The sequence below is a fragment of the Vanessa tameamea genome, chromosome 12 (assembly GCF_037043105.1).
Source record: "Vanessa tameamea isolate UH-Manoa-2023 chromosome 12, ilVanTame1 primary haplotype, whole genome shotgun sequence".
In the NCBI taxonomy this organism is placed as follows: Eukaryota; Metazoa; Arthropoda; class Insecta; order Lepidoptera; family Nymphalidae; genus Vanessa; species Vanessa tameamea.
The window spans coordinates 8,333,139-8,353,643 of record NC_087320.1 but is presented as its reverse complement, the minus strand read 5'-3'; the positions used below and the strand labels follow the sequence as shown (position 1 = coordinate 8,353,643).

Here is a 20,505-nt window from a genome sequence, read left to right as displayed (position 1 = left end):
TTTTTATTATAACCATACTTTATATGACTATTAATATTATAAAACACTTTCTTAAGAAAATTAAATATTTAAGATTCAAACCAATACGTGTATTATATTATGCAATTAAAATGGGAAATCAATAACTACATTGATTATTAAATATATATTATTATTATTATATACAAATATCTAAAACAGTATATTGTCGACAAAATCTATATTAAAAAGATTTTAAAAATCATGTGTATAGCTACGTTTCTTATAAAAATATATATTAATAAAATATGTAATATACTAATTTATACCAACAGATAGTATGTCAAAATAAGCACTGCATAATATTACAAATAACGCCCGTCGTTAAACATAAAAAGAAAGTAGTATTTTGATCTATAAAATAAAATGTAACCATTTTCATTAAAATAATATTGAGCAGTATACAACGACCATTCCACGTTTCACGAGTAATAACATTTTATATTAAACAAATGACGTCTATACAATTTTTAAGTAAAACCAACCAACGTAGGTCGCATCGGACGCATAATGACAGTAATTGAAATGGGACAATCAAATACAACCGTAGCAAATGCGAAACATAATAGGTATAATAATCATAATATTAACACTTCGAACAAATAAAATGTCAGAAAAATATAGGGAGGGCGGCGAGCGGGACACGGACTTCGTCCTGATGAATATTTTATGTAAAAATCTTTTGCGACTATGTCAGTTCCTTGGGTAATCTACCGTGCCGTGAAATGAAAATTTCAACAAGGAATTTTTTAAAGCGAAATTGGAAGATAACTTGCTTGAATGGGATGCTATTTGATATCACCATAAAATGTTTTTTTCGTGTCAAAGGCATTTCACCGAGCCTCGAATGTGAATTGGGGTCATATTTTGATCCTCATTTTCTGTTATGCGTTTGAAATATCTACTCAAACAGATATCATCGAAGTATACTGCGAATAAAATTTGCCTCTATAGAATGTGGGTTGTAAAATATATTTACATAAATAAACGCGTATTTTTCAAAATTACGTTTCGTCGAATTTGTTAATGTTGACTTCAACTAGACCTGATGTAAAACTAAAATCATTATTATTTCCCGAGACGTTATTTCTAAATCAATTGTAAATATATTGGAGCCCAAAGATTTTTTGTATCAGTTTTTATACGTATTGGCTAAATTTTACGTTATTCTTACCTAAATAAAAAAAATAATTTGAAACATTGATTCGAACCCGTGATTATCATTTATGCTGGATACGTCCTAACCACTGGGCCGTCTTGGCATTATATACAAATCAAAATTAACACAAAACGGCGGTAAAAGCTTTTACATAGCACACTTTACATCGACGAAAGCATATTGTGAACCTGTTTAATAAGATCATTATAATTTGTATTAAATGTTGAACTTCTGGACTATGACCTTCTGTCCTTTCTGGGGCTTTGAGGTTATTCTAACTTCATTCTCCAAAGTATGATTTAATCATAAATATAAATACTATGAACTACAATTTAATAAGAAGCTTTAATTAAATGTAATTAAATGATCATTTAATATCAACTCAACGAGCCAAATTACTTTAAAGTCCAATTTTTAATCGTTACCAAGCCTGTCTGGGTAGGTACCACCCATTAGCAGCCTGTAAACTTCCCACTGCTGGGCTAAGGCCTCCTCTCCCTTTGAGGAGAAGGTTTGGAACATATTCCACCACGCTGCTCCAATGCGGGTTGGTGGAATACACATGTGACAGAATTTCGTTGAAACTAGACACATGCAGGTTTCCACGCGATGTTTTCCTTCACCGCCGAGCACGAGATGAATTATTAAGCACATGAAAATTCAGTGGTGCTTGCCTGGGTTGGAACCCGAAATTATCGGTTAAGATGCACGCGTTCTAACCACTGGGTCATCTCGGCTCGTTAGGTACCACCCACTCATCAGATATTCTACCGCCAAACAGCAGTATTCAGTATTGTTGTGTTTCGATTTGAAGGGTGACTTAACTAGTGTAAATAAAAGCACAAGGGACATAACATCATAGTTACCAATGTTGGTGGCATTGGCGATGTAAGGAATGGTAAATATTTCTTACATCGCCATTGTCTATGGGCGGTCTTGACCATTTACTGTCAGATGGTTCATTTGCAACACCAAAAAGGAGATTATAATTGTCATCGAGTATATATATTTACATATTGTTTTTATAAAGTTATCTTACACATAATTTAAATAAATTAATCTAATTCCGCTCTCACTATGACTACCGTTCAATAAGGGTTGCTAAACGATTTGTTAGAACCAAACTTCGTTCGGGCGATATCTTTATAATATTTCAATTTTATCTTCCCTCGTTTCCTTTCATTGTTTCTATTAAATTATTAATGTATAGCGTGGTGAGGTTTAATGCCTAAATTACGATTATTATTATTAATGGTCGATAATTCGGTCGCCCCTTTTAGATGAACAAGTTTTAGCCGTCGAGTTGATGTAAAGTAAGAAATATATACACTTATAGGAGTGTTAATATACTCTTTTACTGTATATTTAAAATACTATGTCGATATCAAAAATAAAAATTAAATACATTACAATATAAACAACACATAAATCGTGATAACCGGAAACTATTCATTTTGTTTTTTTAAGACCTTTTTTTTTAATTTATTTAATGTACAAAGGTAGAGCTGCAAACCAAAAGGCAATTGACATAGGTAATGTTAGAAAATAGGCAAAAGAAAAGCTGATATAGTACGACACAATTAAAATGTAGCATCGACAATTAAAAAAAAAAACAATCAATCGTCAATATAATATAAATATATTCACATAACGAATAAATAAAGATTGATGATTTCGAATTCACTTAATTCGGATGTGATCAGTTTTTTTCTGATTCTACATCTAAGTTTTGTCGTACTATATTAATTATTCCATAGACCACCAATGTAAGATTATGCACGCTAGTTATTATGGGTACTAAGATGTTATGACTATGCGGCTAGTCTGTAATTACCTTACCTAAGATACCTTTAAGCTGGAATACCAATAGCAACATTTGTATATGGCGTTACAATAATCCGTGATATGGTGTTACACAAAATTGGCTTATGTAATGCCATAGTAGGGACATAATAGGGAGGGTAGTATAAAGATAAATAAAAATGACATAAATTTTGATCGATGAACAATGATGATTTCGGGTTCAAACCCAGGCAGGCACCACTGAATTTACATGTGCTTAATTTGTTTATAATTCATCTCGTGCTCGGCGGTGAAGGAAAACATCGTGAAGAAACCTGCATGTGTCTAATTTCAACGAAATTCTGCCACATGTGTATTACACCAACCCGCATTGGAGCAGCGTGGTGGAATATGCTCCATACCTTCTCCTCAACGGGAGAGGAGGCCTTAGCCCAGCAGTGGGAAATTTACAGGCTGATTATGTTATGTTTATGTATGTTATGAACAATGTATTTACATCACACGTGACGTTGGCGAAATAATCTGAGCACTCTCGGCACAAATAAAAGCCAAAATAAAATATATGTATTTATAGGAAAATATAACTATTTAAAATAATCATCTAGAAATAGTTTTAGTATTAATTCTAAATTGACTACCGAAACTTTGACGAAAAACTATAAAAAAAGTCAGTAATAAAAATAAGCGAAATAATGAGATATCAAAGTAGTTTGAAAAGGAGGAAAGATGTCGGGAATCTCACAAATGGAGAAAGTAATACGATCGTGTTGGGAGCTCTTACGTGAGCCAAACAAAATGACTGGATAATAAAACAGGAACGGTTTATACTCACTCGGATTTATAGCGTGGCCTTCGTCTACCGTGTGCAGGGATAAGTGTACAAGCAGGAAGAGCACTGTTGATGTCTGTAAGAAAGTTTAAATTGTTTAGATATTTTAAAACAATTCTTGAATGACGGAATTATTCGTTTCTCCTGTGAATTTAATTAACATATTTTATGCAAATCGGTTGAAAAGAACTACTGAGCTTGTCGTTTGTTCTCGGTAGAATTTACATATGAACCGAAATACTGTAACGTGAACGCTTTGAAGTATTGAAAGGAACATAATTGATTAAAAAAAAATATTTTGAATGTTCGATAGTTCTTACGATTTGTGGTTAAATATTTTATCTATATATGTTTTTTTTTATGATATAAGGCGTGCAAATAGGCCACCCGATGGTAAGTGGTCACAATCACACATATATTTATATTGGCGCTGTAAGAAATATTGACCTCTACCTAAAAATAAACATACTCAAAAACAAGTGTTTCTCTTTTGTTTAATTTTATCATTTTCTTAAAATATTTTTTTACGCACATTTTACGCATACGCATATTTGGAGCATATTACACCAACTCGCATCAGAGCAGCGTGGTGGAATATCCTCCAAAATCTTCTCCTCAAAGGGAGAGGAGGCCTTGGCCCAGCAGTGGGAAATTTACAGCCTGTTAATGTAATTTGTTTGCGATATAAATAGTTCCATTACTTTAATTATATGATTGAACATATCTGAACTATTTTTGGTCATATTATATGATTTATATCATAATTTTATTATTAACGGCTTAAATCTATGAAAACCCTGGATATCATATTTGACATATTTATGCTAAATAACGCAACAATGTGATTTTTTTACAGTTGTCAATTTAAAAATCTCAATACTGTTTGTATGATATAAAACAGTCAATAAAATTATATTTTATTGTGTCGCCCAATTGAGTTTCTAACTAATAGTTATTCCAAAATCCAATGATTTAAAAATAATAATTTAAAAAAAATGGACGTTTGTATATTTAGTGGTTCAGAAGTTTAAAATTGTTGGGGGATATAATTTATTTAGTGGCGATTCTCGAGTTACATAAAATAGCAACCTTATCAATATAATTCTAAATCTTATCGTATATAACTGCATTTAACTAACATTACTTTATTTATAAATGTTGAAAATAAGTAGCTACTGAGTTTCTTGCCGGTTCTTCTCGGTAGAATCTACATTCCGAACTTGTGGTAGCTTTACTTAATATAGTTTGTGAAATGACGATACAAAAGTGCTTGTAGAAGCCTACTTGATTAAAGTATATTATATTTATTTATTGATTGATTGAATAGACCACGAAAAAAAAATTGAGACATTACAGCACAATCAAAGAGGATAAAACTCTTTAAAAATATTTAATAAATATAAATAAATGTTATAACTAAAATAAACTAGTATAATTTTTTTTATGGAATTTTTTGGCGGACGTGCATATGGGCCACCTGATGGTAAGTGGTCACCACCGCCCATGCACCACCAACCTTGGGAACTAAGATGTTATGTCCCTTGTGCCTGTGATTACACTAATTAATTATTATTTTTAGAAAATAATAAATGTATAAAATACTACAAGTGAACAAATGATAACAATTTCATTTTATAAGCACAAGTTTTATTAAGGCTGACAATTTATGTCTAATTATATGGAATAAAGATTAAGTATCATAATCCAATAAGAATCTTTGTGACGGTATAATTTGCCTTAATATTTAAAGCTGCTTTAATGTTAACATTTTACGTAAGGAAATAATAAATTAATACAGCATACAATCATTTTAACAAAAAAGGTTTTACTAGTCCCTTTATTATAATTTAAATTAAAGAATACGTTACACATTTTTTTTTAATTTTCTTCTTAAATTTTAAAATAGCTACTACAAGAATTCTAACTCCATTTCCCTGTAATTCTGAGACACAGACGAAAAGTGCATCAGTCATAAAATTAATAATTTACAGTTATATATATTATTTAATCTTCGATATAATAATAATAAGTATTTCATACTTCATATAAGATAAAAAAATGGTTTTCTAAAATACTTTGCATAAAAAGGGTAAGCTCCGATGTGAGAGATGAAAAAGCCAATGTTATGACAGGCACAGAGGACATCAAATCTTAGATGGTATGGTTAGCGAAATATTGATTTAACGAACAGGTTTATTTCTAAGACATCGTATCAACGTTTCCGCAACAATAAAATAAGAACTTATTCGCTTATAACGGTTCGTGTTATAATGTTCTTAAAGTGTACATACAATAAAACAATTTATCGAAGACTTAGAGTATACTTACAAGGCAACGGTTGTTAAGACTTTGTAAATGCAGTAACTCTATTATGTTAAGTCGTTTACATGTGCTTCGCGATGTGTACTGTACGATATTTATGTGCTATTGAAATATAAATACAAGAACCATTTTACACAGAAGTAACATCGCCAGTGAAATAATTCTCATACGTTTAAGGAAGTTATTATTTTTATCGATAGTCAAGAATTGCAGAATATAAAAATACGCTACATTTGATTATAGATCGAATTATTATCAGTTAAAGCTATATTTTATATATATTATAATCTATATTATTAGGGTAATGCTCCACTTAAGGAGAAGCTTTGAACCACAATCCATCGAATGCTCTGGTGGTTAGTAGATAAACTCAGTCGTGCAGTCTAACTTGGGAATGAACGTTTTGGTAAACACAGCCGTCATCATAGTGATCACGTAAAGCTAAACATTTATATGAGATAAACGAAAAACGTAAAGAATTCAAAATTAGACCTCTCTCGTTAACGAGTTACGTCATTGAAATTCAGACAAACAAATTGCAAGCTAAAAAGGACTTCATTACGACCTACATCACTTTGATGTCTTGTCTTACGAGCTCCTAATTGCAAATGAAGTCAATAGACTAAATGAAGAAACGATTGACCAGTCTCAAACAAAAAAAACTTTGATAAGGGTTGCTGAGATAAACTCAAGGTGGCACGGACTAGTGATTTTAATTGTTTCCTTTCGATTGATATTAGTATTTGATTTGTCGTGCTCACATACCTTATCAATTAAGATTTCTTGCTTTAAAAATCTCTTACTCTAATTATTTTTACATTTGAAATTTCCATACCTACTTTCTATATCTATTGTAGAAGATACCAATATGTGTCTGCTACCTTGTGTCACAAAAACCCTTTTTCGTATTCGTCTAGTTTGTGAAAAACGAAATATATATTTTATGTGGATATAAATATTGTGAGAAAACCAACTTCGTAACTTCTCGTGAATTTAGATCAAGTGTAAAATACAAAACCGAGCTCAAAACGAAACTTTATAAGAACGGAAATGACTTGAAATTCAAACTAGTAACATGAACGTAGTAAGTAAAAACGCACCAAACTGACGAAGTCGTCTCTCCGCCCGCAGTCAACTTGCTCTTTGAACTAAAACTAACTTCGTACCACTAAAGCCGTTCAAACCGTGTAACAAAGGTAGTTGAGAGAGTTCGTAACAAATGGGCGTTCCACGCAGTTAAATGATGGAGAAACTCACGGTAAATTCAAGTCTCTTGTTATGCTAATACAGCTCACGAATTGTTCGAATGCTTCAGCCGCAAAAAGAGATAAATTCATGATTGTAACAGGATAAATTTAATTGAATATATATTTGCTAAACTAATACAAGGAACAGTAAATTACGGAGAGAGGTTTCGGAGTTTAAACAAATACTACTTCTGAAGTTTAATCGAAATTACATAAAATATTTAATTGTTATTGATTCGATTAAAAAAGGTCCTTGAAAATAAATTAGCTTTAAAACATTTAGATATTATGCTACTTTTAACGAACCTTTGTATATTATCGCAAATAATGTATCATATTATCATATACTTTTTGTGTCAAACGAACGGATTCTGCGATGATTGGCTACAATGAATGACTTGCCAAAATATTTTCCTTGTTAATTCGGTAACAATAGCTAAAGTCTTTAAAAGCTGTAATCTAAGACATGTCCATTATGAGGAGAAGTGTCATAGTTACTCCATCACGCTACACCAATTCAGATTACTGAATACACGTGGCAAATTCTCATTCAACACGTGTAGGTTTCGTTACGATGATTTTCTTCAACGCCGAACACGAGATGAATTAGAAATACAAATTAAGCAGTTAATTGTAAGAAAATAAGTAAACAAATATTAAATTGTACGATTCATAAATCATCCAGCTGAATATTCTTTTATGTAAATATTTAAAGTGGACTGAAGCAATACAACAAGTATAAACCATTAATACCGCTTAAGAGCTAAAAAATGTCATGCCCAAATTTATTTGTTACTAAGTTACTCACCTTTAAAAGAGAAGTATAGAAATACAGAGTGCTTATATTTAGCCATAACATAATTCTTTAGGACTGATTTTTTTTTTAAATGGTACATTTAAAAACATACCATACGATAACAAAATAAAAGTACGGGTATATGCATTGTAATGTTTTTTTAAATATCACTTTATATAAATTTATATTATTTCGGCAAGTATTTCTTATAAATGGTATGATGATTTGATAATTCGAATTTAGGTGAGGACACGGATAATTGGTCAATTGTGATATCGACAAAAATAATAAATGTTTATCTACAATATCGAAATATAGTAAGACTTTAGCGCTACGGGATGGACAGCCTCTTGGTACCTTCTGTTTCTTAAAAAAAACATTAGAGGTAAGAATGATACGACCGTATACAGTCATTTTTCTGTCAAAGCTGCACAATCAATTGAAAGATTGAATATATTTTTATCGTTGTCTAAATTAATTAATTAATTATCCGTGATAATTCAAATTATCAAATAATCCTACGCCATACTAGGTATGTATATTAATGTAATTCACTGTTGACTTTGTTTCACAATTACGCAAATCCTTTGCCACAGTATTAAATATTTATAGATTACTGTATGTTTAATAATAGTGGTTCACAATTGACGCCCATCAAGACAATTAATTATTTATACATAATGCATGTTTAATAATTTTGGTCGAACAATTGATGCCATCAACGTTTAATGTATTAATTTACACTAAACTAAATTAAGATCTAATATTAATACACTTTATATTTATAACATTTCGTAGTTTAATCAAAAAATTAACATCAAAATATTCTCTATTCAAGTAGGCTCGTAAAAGCACTTTTGGATCGTCATGTTACACTGTTGAATTAAATTTAAAGCTACCACCGGTTCGGAAAGTAGATTCTAATGAGAACAACCGGCAAGAAACTCAGTAGTTGCTCTTTTTCACCATTTTAATTACAGAGTATATCAGTAAACAATAATTATTTTTTTATGGTATATAAAAAAATGCTTGTCAATAATTACTAAGTCCACATTTTTTAATCTTTAATATAATCTTCTATTGAGTAATATGCCTTATTTGTTCATGTTTTTTTTTTATATGACCTCTACATTTTTAATAGGCCAATAGAATTGACATTTGATATATTTTACAATATTAACTATAGAAAAAGAATTAAGAAGGAATGTATAAAAAAAATGCAATTTTATACTCAACGAATATACGAGCGAATTCACGATTCCAGGATTTTAATAAATTGATCGAATCATCCATTTCAGATAAAATATCGGCAACGAATGAAACTTTTTGTATCACCGTTATCGTATGTTACCTACTAAAGTAAATCGTAAAACAATTTGTTTTAATAATTTATTATAAATAAATTCGAGTATTTAATTCGAAATACGATTTTTATTATATCACTTTTGATCACATTAATTACTATTTATTTATAATTGTGACGACCCGAGCTGGTTCAGTAGTTAGAACATTTCAATCTTAACCGATGATTACGGGTTAAACCCGGATTTCTCATGTGCTTAGTTTGTGTTTATATTTAATCTCATTCTCGACATGCATACGTGTAACTAATCACATTCTGCCATATATGGTATGTGGATACCGCATTGGAGCAGCGTTATGGTACAAGCTTCCATTTTTTTTTGCTGTTATTTTACTTTATTCGTTAGTACTGTAAGAAAGATAAAATTTAACATTTCTTTTGATATATATTATTCTTACATAATTCAGTGTTTTTATTTTTAATGCGTTGAGCCGATCTTCATGATCTTTCGACCTAATTTTACTGATGTTCTCTATCACAAGCTAATAAAACTGCTTCTTTGGACAACTGGACATATAAAGATTTGTCGAATCATTCGAATTCGATCAGAACATCTTACCCCAATGCTGATCTTTCCGCAACGCCCCCAAATTTCTCTGTATATATGTATTGTATTTCAAAATCTACATTTTAGTCAAAATCTGACCTATAATTATGCAATTATGAAAGAATATAAAATTTATATCGTAATAATACAAATTTATAGTATATATGCTATACTACAATTTTATAATAATACTTATTCAAATGGTAATGTTTTATGAAACGCTCCTGACGCGAGAATGTATTTCTCATAAAACGTTTACTAAGATAATTTATTCAATATTATATTTTTAATACACAAATTAATCTGTCAGACATACGATTATATTCGTATTATAGCAATTAAAAATATACAAACGTAGTATTTAATTTTATTATATTATATATAAATATATGAGTGTGGATTAATATCATTTGCCTGTCGGCTGTGTAACGCAATTATGCAAATCCTTTGACAGGGTATTCAAATATTTATATACAATACTATGTACAATATGTTTAATGATGGATGCTCATAGGCTAATGTATTAATTTACATTATTGTATTATCTAATATTGAAACATTCATGTTGATTAAACAATACAAATTCATATTTGTTTAGTGGTTAGCTTATTAAGGTCACAGCGTCATGTCTCTGGTTCGCTTATTAAAAAAATATTGGGTATTTTTGTCAATATCTTCGCAGTGACTTGGTGGTAGGGCTTTGTGCAAGCCCGTCTGGGTAGGTACCATCCACTCATCAGATATTCTACCGCCAAAAAAAGTACTCAGTATTGTTTTGTTCCGGTTTGAAGGGTGAGTGAGCCAGTGTAACTACAGGCACAAGGGACGTAACATCTTAGTTCCCAATCCCAAGGTTGGTGGCGCAATGGTGATGTAAGGAATGGTTCATATTTCTTACAACGCCATTGTCTATGGGCGGTGGTGACCACTTACCATCAGGTAGTCCATTTGCTCGTTCGCCTACCGATATAATAAAAAAAAAGTGACAGCCTGAGGTTTGGTATTTGGCGTAAAAGTACGTAAAGCCGTTCTGCTGCTAAACTCTTACTGATTCATTCCATCGGAATATAAGAGACTATTGCATAGAGACATAACATAAGTTCACATGTTTGATATGGTATCAAGATGATTTCGTGTCTCTTGCTATAATGGGCCACCTGAAGGTGTAGTCCACAAAGGCACTGACATATGTACAATATGAATTTAACCGTACCTTATATCGCTCCATAACTGAGTCTGTAAACTACCTACTAACTTTTATATGGAGTTACTTTAGTGTTTTTATGTTATATATTTATCATTGTTTTTTTCTGAATAACTTTTATATAATTATCTTATGTTTATAAAGTTCTATATAAATTCTTAAAGTTGTGTTATTAGATGTATCATTTTAATCTATGTCTGTTTGTGTTTTTGTTAAATATGTTGAGTTTTGATTGGTTTATGTATCTTTAAAATGTTTTTATTTATTTTATAATAACTGTATGCCTTCCTCTATACTAAATAATAAACAGTACCCACTATAAATAAAATGCCTGTAATCAACTGTTACTGTACTAAAAGAAAAACCATCTCGCAAGTAAAAAGAAATAAACTATTGAATTTCGATCATTGATGCATAATCTCATACAATATTACGCTATTCGGTTGCTAACATTAAAATAAATACACTATTATAATTGCATTGCACACATACTTTGCCTTGTGTAAGTCCGTCTGTCCGTCCGTCACTTGTCATATATTCTAATGCCAAGCAGTAACACCTTATTCTTGTGTTCCTGATTAAAGCGTGAGTGAGCGATTGTAACTACAAGCAAAAGGGACACAACATCTCAGTTTTCTAGGTTAGAACTGCATTGGTTTTGTAAGAACTGGTTAACTTTCATACGGCACCATCACGTGACCCATTTGCCATTCCAACTACAGGTGCAAATAAAACACACACACAACGTTAAATTAACTCTAATTATTTAATGTATAATTTAATATCTCAGTCAATATTACAAAGCTTTATGCTGTGACGAAAAACTAAATATACAAAAGATTTAATGGATTTCAAATGTAGCTGTCAATCTGTTTCATACGATTTTAACGCGTCCATTTTCATGTATCCATTATCCACTTAACATGTTTTCACACGTTTCATTAAAAAACAAACCAATTTGTATACAAAGCCATTTGATACCAATTCAAATGAGATTTAACAGACATTATAAGTTATACCGACATTTTTCTCCGAACACATTTCTGTTGGTAAAATATTTTTAAAGCTCTGATTTTAACACATTCCTTATTATTGTCTTAATGTGTGTCAGTGTTTGTATTTGATTTGCTCGCATTATTGGAAGTCGCATTTCTGATATTTGTGTTAATATAGAAGCTTATGCCGATTTTTTCCTTTTTTTCCAATGAGAGACAGTATTTTTCTATATATATTTAATGTAAGTAGGCGGTCGGTTATACGGGCCACCTGGTAGCTCGTGATATGTATATGCATATGGATGAACCTTAGGAACTAAGTGCCTCCCTTATGCTCCATTTCCTCGCTCGCACTCATCTACAATATTATGTTGAGTTCCCGTAGAAGAAAAAATTGGATGGTATCTACCCAAACGAGCCTACACAAAGCCCTACAACCAAGTTAACGTACAATGAACTCGATATTAGGTGCTCGGATACGAAATCACTATTTTTATAATCCGGTATCGACATACTATCGACGAGAAATCAAGTGCAAGACCAACGGCTTCAAATGCTTGACAAAGCAAGGGTTTGACAGCCCTTCAGACTTTGGTATGCTAGTGAAAAATTCTTGAGTAGAAGAAATTAATAACTTCTATGATCGACACGGTGTTTGAATTCAGGATCCAGGCATCTGCAGCCACAAAACAGATGAGATGGTTTAAAATAATCTATATAAAAAAGAACACAGTATACCATTTACTAAAATATTCAGTCGATTCAATTACAGAACGATTGACTTGTGAATAAAAGAGTAATCACAAATTCCAACTATGTTTTATTTATTTGTTTAACATTTTTATGCGTACTAATATAAAACAGATGTCCTTCAAAGAGATTTACTCCAGAACGCGAAACAAGAAAAAAAAGGACTGCTAAATAACGATTAGATTCAGTCATACAAAATTTAAATTACAATATACACAGCGTTATAACGTTCTAATATATTTGAGGTAGTTAGTTTTTCAGTGTGGCTACCTCTAACAGTAAACAATCCTCCTCAAAAATAATACATACCTATGCCGTTTCTGATACATGTGAACGTTTCTTAATACGGTATTTCCATTGATTTATCTTGATTTCATGGCTTATTTTATTTTCGATATCATAACTGTCTCTCTAAATAGTTACTTTCTAGTACATTTACCCCATCTTTGAGACCAATTTCCGATACCGAGCTAAAATTTACTCGAGTGGCAAAAATAGCTGAGATAGAAATATCTAGATAGTCTCTGATATAACGAAATTGCTGAGACAAAACTTTGCTGGAAAACAATTTAAAAATAGTTTATTTTGCAAGAGAATTTAATCAACATTCGTAACGATCCCTTTGTAAGCAATCATAAAGTGAAGCGACTAATAATATCGATATCTCTTTTTGTGTCTGGTGTTAAAACGGATAACTAGTTTCTTAATTATTTTAAATTAGTTACGAAATATGCAAAATTTTGGGATTGCGATAATTAATATGAGGAATTGACAAAATCTTTGTCTTATCATATGATAAAAATCTATTTGAAGGATTATCTTTTTCTTATACGAATAGCCTATGTAATAATATTACTTATAAATTAATTATTTTTTATTATTAAATGACATAGAATAAAATATATTATTTTTGTAAACATTGCTAGTACATTATAAATATTAAAAACTTCAACGCAAGTTTAAGAGGTTTTAGGTGTTTACTATTTCAACTTAAATTAAGAACAGTAAATTATTTATAAAATAATATATACCGTTTTTTATCGACGATTAAGTTATACTATGAGTTAAAGTATACCCATACTAAAAGTTTTAGTCAATGATAACATTTGCATGAGGTATACGCAATATCAAAAATATAAACATTTCATTAAATATACTCGTTCCGTTGAACGAGTTACACCAGTTTTTAATATTTCTCGCAATGTATCATTCGCGAGAGCATTACAGCACAGTGCATTGTTTACAATTGCTATTATTTACTCCGGATTAAAGAATGCTCTACATTTGGCCGAACGCCAACTCTGGTGTTGACGCTGGGTAGCCACTCCTGCAAATATTATATACCATAGATCATTTTCATTTTAAACAAAAGTTAACAGATTCAATTCAAATCAAAATATTGTATTTATAACAAGTTCTTTATGAGTTCCTATATAATTTTACAAAATAAACTGGTGCATAATTTTATTTTTTAAACGAACCATTGATACTATGTTTATTGCCTGCCTTTGTGGCTATTCAACTTTAAGCTGTTTTATTATCTAGACTAAAGAATCGACTTGTGATTTTGAAATTGTTTTGTTTTAATTTTCATAATTTTCTAACTTTATTTATTCAGCATGGGGAAAATTTAATAACTGATTCTACAGAGTTATTATATTTTTTTCAGTTCATGGTGTAGCTGGTAAATTTATTACTATTATCTATTATCAGATGTGAAGTAATGATATTTCACATACAGTATTTGAGAATGTTATTGCATTCATTTCAATTAATTATTGAAATTTTCTTCAAAAAAGTTTTCTTCGAAATAGTTTCAATAACTATTTCTAACTAATTGTTATATTATTATTATCATCGAGCCTGACCTAACCTCGAATTGGCAGAGCGCCAACTTCACCGCAGATACCTCAGCCGCTTAAACTCCGGAATCAAACCCACTTATCGATAAATGTCGTATATTTGCTACAGAATGTCAATAATTCTAGGTTAATTGTTTAGTTAAGATAGTAATATATTATTTATAAGATAAGAAATGTAACATTTTATAATTGGATTTGGATTTTGTTTTTAATTACCTTCGTTTAAATTTATCATTTATTTATTAAATATACCTATTTATTAAATTAATTAATAAACACAACACAATGTACAATATTAATATCTATAAAAGATGTAATTTTTTTAAAAATTGTTGCATTTGCTAATACTGTTTAGTACTATAACTAGCACAATTATAGGCTAACCATCATGCACAACTCGAGTTGACACTCCAAGTTAACATTTTTTAAGTCAAAAAAAAAAAACGAGCATGCATTCAAGTAAAATTATTTATATTAAGATAACTGTAATAAGATATATATAGATTTAAAAAAAAAAAGACAATAAATAAGTTTGAAATAGTTCGGTATGCGGAAAAAAGAATCCAAACCAAAATATAAACAAAAACAGTCGATGCGAAGGTAGTATGGACAATTCGTGGCGGTGTTTACCGATTTATGTAGTATATAAATTGTCGTAGTATTTCTTTATTTTAATTTTGTAGGTTTTAATGTTGTCATTGTATAATTCCATCAATTTTTCTTTGTTCCTTCTTTCCTCTCTGTAGGTGTATGTGTTTGTACGTTTCTACTATAGTAATATTAACTATTGTAAAAAAAATGTGCAACAGATTGATTTATATATATCAATAAAATGATCTTTTGTTATAGACATATTGTATAAATACTCAGGAAAGGTAGGTTATATGCCTATAAGGACGCAGGTCTTAAGGTTCTGGGTTAAACCACAGGTCGGACTGATAAAAAGTTAAAGGGATTATATTGTACCTGAAAGTAACTGCCCGGAGTGTGGAAGTTGGAAGTATTTGCTCTTTAGTGCCTCGAAAAGTGCCTGATCTCTTTCCGGTCGTTTCGGATTTGTCGTTTCATCAGATTTTGAGATTAAGGTTAGATTAGGAGGAGGAGGTAGGTAGGAGTGCACCTGTGTTTACCTGTACAGCCTGTAAATTTCCCACTGCTGGACTAAGGCCTCCTCTCCCTTTGAGGAGAAGGTTAGGAGCATATTTCACCACGCTGTTCCAATGCGGGTTGATGGATTTACATGTTGCAGACTTTCGTTAAAATTAGACAAATGCAGGTTTCCTCAAGATGTTTTGCTTCACTGCTTCTTTTTCACTTTGAACCCGTACTCATGTATTTCATTAAGAAGTACGCGTTCTAACTACTCGGCCATCTTGGCTCTTGCGTTTGCGCATGTTATAATATCTCCTGCATAGTCGGTTGGTCTTCCTTGAGCGCAGTGGTTAAAATCGGTCAGGACGATGTCATTATCATCATCATAAGAAATAATTATATCATGTAGCGTATTTAGGTTTCTGCGTACATTGAAACGGCAATATTTGTCTATGGAATGATTTGACGTATGACGTACTTCCTTTTTCTCTTCCCTTCTCGTGTGACCGCGGTAACGTGTGTTGTGTGAGTGCGCCGCGCTTTTGAAATTAGCTTGTGTAACGGACTTATCCTTCTCCTGTAATATCACCCATCCCTTTGGCTGTGTTCTTTGAGTGTATGAAGACCAAGAGAGCGCTCCCAAGAAGAACGTGTCTTCATAAGTCAGAGCCCAGTTTTGAGGCAACAACTCCCCTTTTTCCTTAACTACAGTCCACTTTTCTCTCGCGCGTACATATCATAATATCTCTTTTTCGTAGAATTCTCTTATTTACAATATAAATGCACACGTAAAGACAAACCGTAAATATTCAAACGCGCGAATTATATCGTCCGTAACTTACTAAGCCGTACTTTGTAGTTTATCGCGTCATTTTAAGTGACATTGTGTTAATATGACGCTTTATTAATGAAGATCACATAACATTTTAATGGGATGTGAGATGGAACATTTGCATATTAATGTCTCTTTAGTCTTATGGAAGCAAATAATTTTCTTGATATCTATTGATGACTATATCATTTTAAATTGAGTATACTGAGATGTCTCAATGAATATAATACTTATGTATATACAGATCTTTATCGATGTTCGCCATTTAAAGACTAGACGAGCATTTATCTTTTTAGGTGGTAAATTTGAATTGATAATTTTCATGGTGTTCGCTAGTGAAAACAGCTTTTTTCTTCACCAGCGAGTTAAGAAACCTTGCATGTGCATCTTAATCAACATTCACCTTAAGAAAAGAGGAGGCGTTTGGTAAGCGGTGTAATATTTTTGTAATGGCTTTTGTAGGTGAACAGACAAATGGGCCAACTGACGGTAAATGGTCACCATTGCTTAAAGTTACTGTTGCTGTATGAAAATTAAATAATTCATTACATGATTGATGCGTCATCAACCTTGTGAACTGATAAGTTATTTCCCTTGCGCCTGGAATTATACTCACCCTTCAAACCGTCACACAAGAATACTAAGTATTGCTGTTTGGCGGTAGAATATATAAAGACTGCGTGGTACCAGAAGGGCTTGCAGAAAGCCCTACCAATAGGTTTTTATTTTAATTTGTTTTATTTTGTCTTTACGTGCGTTATTAAATTTAAATTGATTAAGCTGTGTTATTACCATGAGATTATTATGTACACAATACATTATATTCCCTTAGACTCTAAATTTAGTTTTGATAAAATTTGACCGAAACGTCTGAGGCGAATGTTTCTTATATTGATGATAAACAAAATTAGCGATGAGACGAAATAAAAATCCATTATTATTTGTAATAAGTCAAATAAAAGACATCGTTTATAAAATAATGAAACCTAAAAACATTTCAAACGCTGTTTTAAACAATCCGAAACAACATAAATTGGACAAGTTTTATCTCAAACTCACTTCTATTAAACTCGATAAACGTTGTTAGGGAATCCTCGAATTCCTATATTAAACATTTATTTACAAATACGCTCTATAGTTACGTAATGTTTATTGTAAGTAAATTTTAACCGAAAGTAATTGTCATATGAGTGCCTCGTTGGTCGAGAGGCTTGATTACATTCATTGTTTATTAAAACTATTTACATCTATGGGAATACTTAATACCTTAAAACGTAAAAATGTGCAAAGACGGATTTATCCAACAAAGGGATATGTTCCAGTAACAAACTAACATGAAGGGTTTCTTTGTAAAAAAAAAAAATATATATATTTTATATAACAAAAAATCAATGGATTATTTTTGTCCTATATAAACGTTTTTAAACCATATACAAACAAAGGAGATCTTAGTCATACATACTTGATAACAACATGTCTGGCATTCTATTGTCACGATTTGTGACAACGATTACTAAAAAAAAAAAACTGATTCAAAATAATCGTCATTCTATTAATCATCATATATAAATTCCTTAATACATTAATTATTTCAACACGTATTCTCTTAATTTATCACATTTCTAAACGATATTCAATTTAGACGCGATAACCGAAATATTTACTCTATATCTGAAGGCTCAATGATCCGTGAACGCGAAATGAGTAAACATAAGACGCATATCAGCCGATACAATATTTCCAATATAAAATTCCCTTTACGAATCATCTTCTTATGTACATGGCAATAAGGTTGAGAATATTAAATCATTGAAAAGTCTGCAGTATACGCAAAAAAGCCTGTAAGAGGATTAGGGAGTGGTGTCGAGTTGCATTTGCCTCGAATGACTTGATTTGAACTTGTAAGGATTCTTCGACGTATAACCACTACGTCCCATGTTATATAAGTAATGATAGAGGATTGTAGATCATCGGTTTCAATCGAGTTTAAACAGCCAATCGTAAATGGATTCGATTTAATTAAATTATAAGGAATGGGACAGTAGTTATTTATGATATTCTTATAAATATTTTCTTACAGGAAATTATATTTGTTGATAATGATCACTTCATTTGATTTTCTTTGTAATTTATAGTGTGTTTGTTTAAATCGTTGGCAAAAATCTTGTCAAATTTGTACTCATTTATTTAATCGTGGTCGTATCAAAATCTTTCGATTTGATGAAATCTTAAAAGGTTGATAAAAAATAAATGCGTTTAACATAGAATCTTTTTCAATTCAACAAGTGATTTGGGTATTTTTTGTAACACACTCTTTTACATTTTGCTAAAACTATCAGCTTAGCTGATATTTAAATTTGTTTAGGAGAACGCAAAGTAAGAGTGCTCCTCACGTTAAGACCTATTAGAACAGTAGTAACAGTAGTATTACTGAGTGACTGCCTTATTGGTCTAGTAACTAAATATAAGATCCTTAGTTTTCTGTACAATTTCCCCTCGAGAATCCTGAGTACAAAACCAAGGTAAGGCCAATGAAAAATTATTAAGATTTTTTTGTCGAAAAAAACATCAGTAGAGTTTGAAAGGTGACAGTGTGTGTACACTCCCGTGTATTAAAGCCACCGAGGTGACCACTTACCATCAGATACCCCATTTGCCCGTCCACCAACCTTTATTATAAAAAATAAATATTTATGTATTTGATCGGGTCGAGTGAGGTTACAATTATTTGCTAAGAGTTAATTAAATTTTTGCATAATTGCTTTTCAACTGTCTCAGTTTGATTGCGAATTGTTTATTTTTAGCAACGATTTTTGTTTTTATGTTTAACTAGCTGTTACCCGCGGCTTCGCTCACAAAAATTAACTTAAAATATTGCGTAAATTTAAGACCTCGTTGTATACCACATTGGTGTGTATTTCAGCCCTTAAGATAGAATATCCAGAAACGCTTAAATGCGTATCAACTCATTTTTAATCGGTAGCCCAAAAATAAAATTTCATGCTTCTAACTTTAAAAATGACGGACTTCCAGACTAACCTGTATATGAAATGTCAACCCCTATTTCTCCTCTTAAGCGTAAAATATCCAGAAACACTTAAATAAGTATCTACTCCTTTTTACTCAGTATCCCAAAAATAAAGTTTCATGTTTCTAACTTAAAAAATTACGGACTTCCATAAAAACGTTCAACCCCTATTTCACCCCTTTAGGGGTAGAATTTCCAAAATTCGCTCCTTAGTGGGTGTCATGATATGTTAGTTTATAAGTATACAGACTAAAATATAAGTTTTATGCTTCTAGTCCTGAAAATGAGAATACTTTCAACAACTTACAACCTTTCATCCCTCTTTTCAACCCCTTACAGCACTTTTTTCAAATAAAAAGTGAAAGCGAGACATACAGACAGAGTTACTTTCGCATTTACAATATTAGTATGGATTGTAAGCAGTTTTTATTGAATTAGTTTTTTATTTTAAAAATCAAGATATATCTTACTGAAAACCTTTTATGTGATTGGAAAGTTATTTTAAAATTAAAAGACGCAAAGGACCATAGTCGCCTTACCGATTTATTAATCTCTCATAAAGCTAGAGACATGTACAAGATTGTAAAACATTTTTACATGTATCGATGTCTCAACGAATTGTATTAACGTTCATTAAATAAATATTTGTAGAGATAAA

At 31.1% G+C, this 20,505-nt stretch overlaps 1 protein-coding gene across 3 annotated transcripts in view; it reads right to left on the bottom strand.

The window, feature by feature from the left end:
* The window catches only part of LOC113393051 (suppressor of lurcher protein 1-like), a 308,266-nt gene that overhangs the window by 37,461 nt on the left and 250,300 nt on the right, over positions 1-20,505 (bottom strand). For 2 of the 3 annotated variants that reach the window (XM_026629748.2, XM_026629749.2), the window contains exon 3: positions 3,813-3,885. In XM_026629748.2, the coding sequence (XP_026485533.1) occupies positions 3,813-3,885 (73 nt within the window). Of the gene's footprint in view, positions 1-3,812; positions 3,888-20,505 lie in introns of all 3 variants that reach the window. The other variant, XM_064216502.1, reaches the window with a different exon arrangement.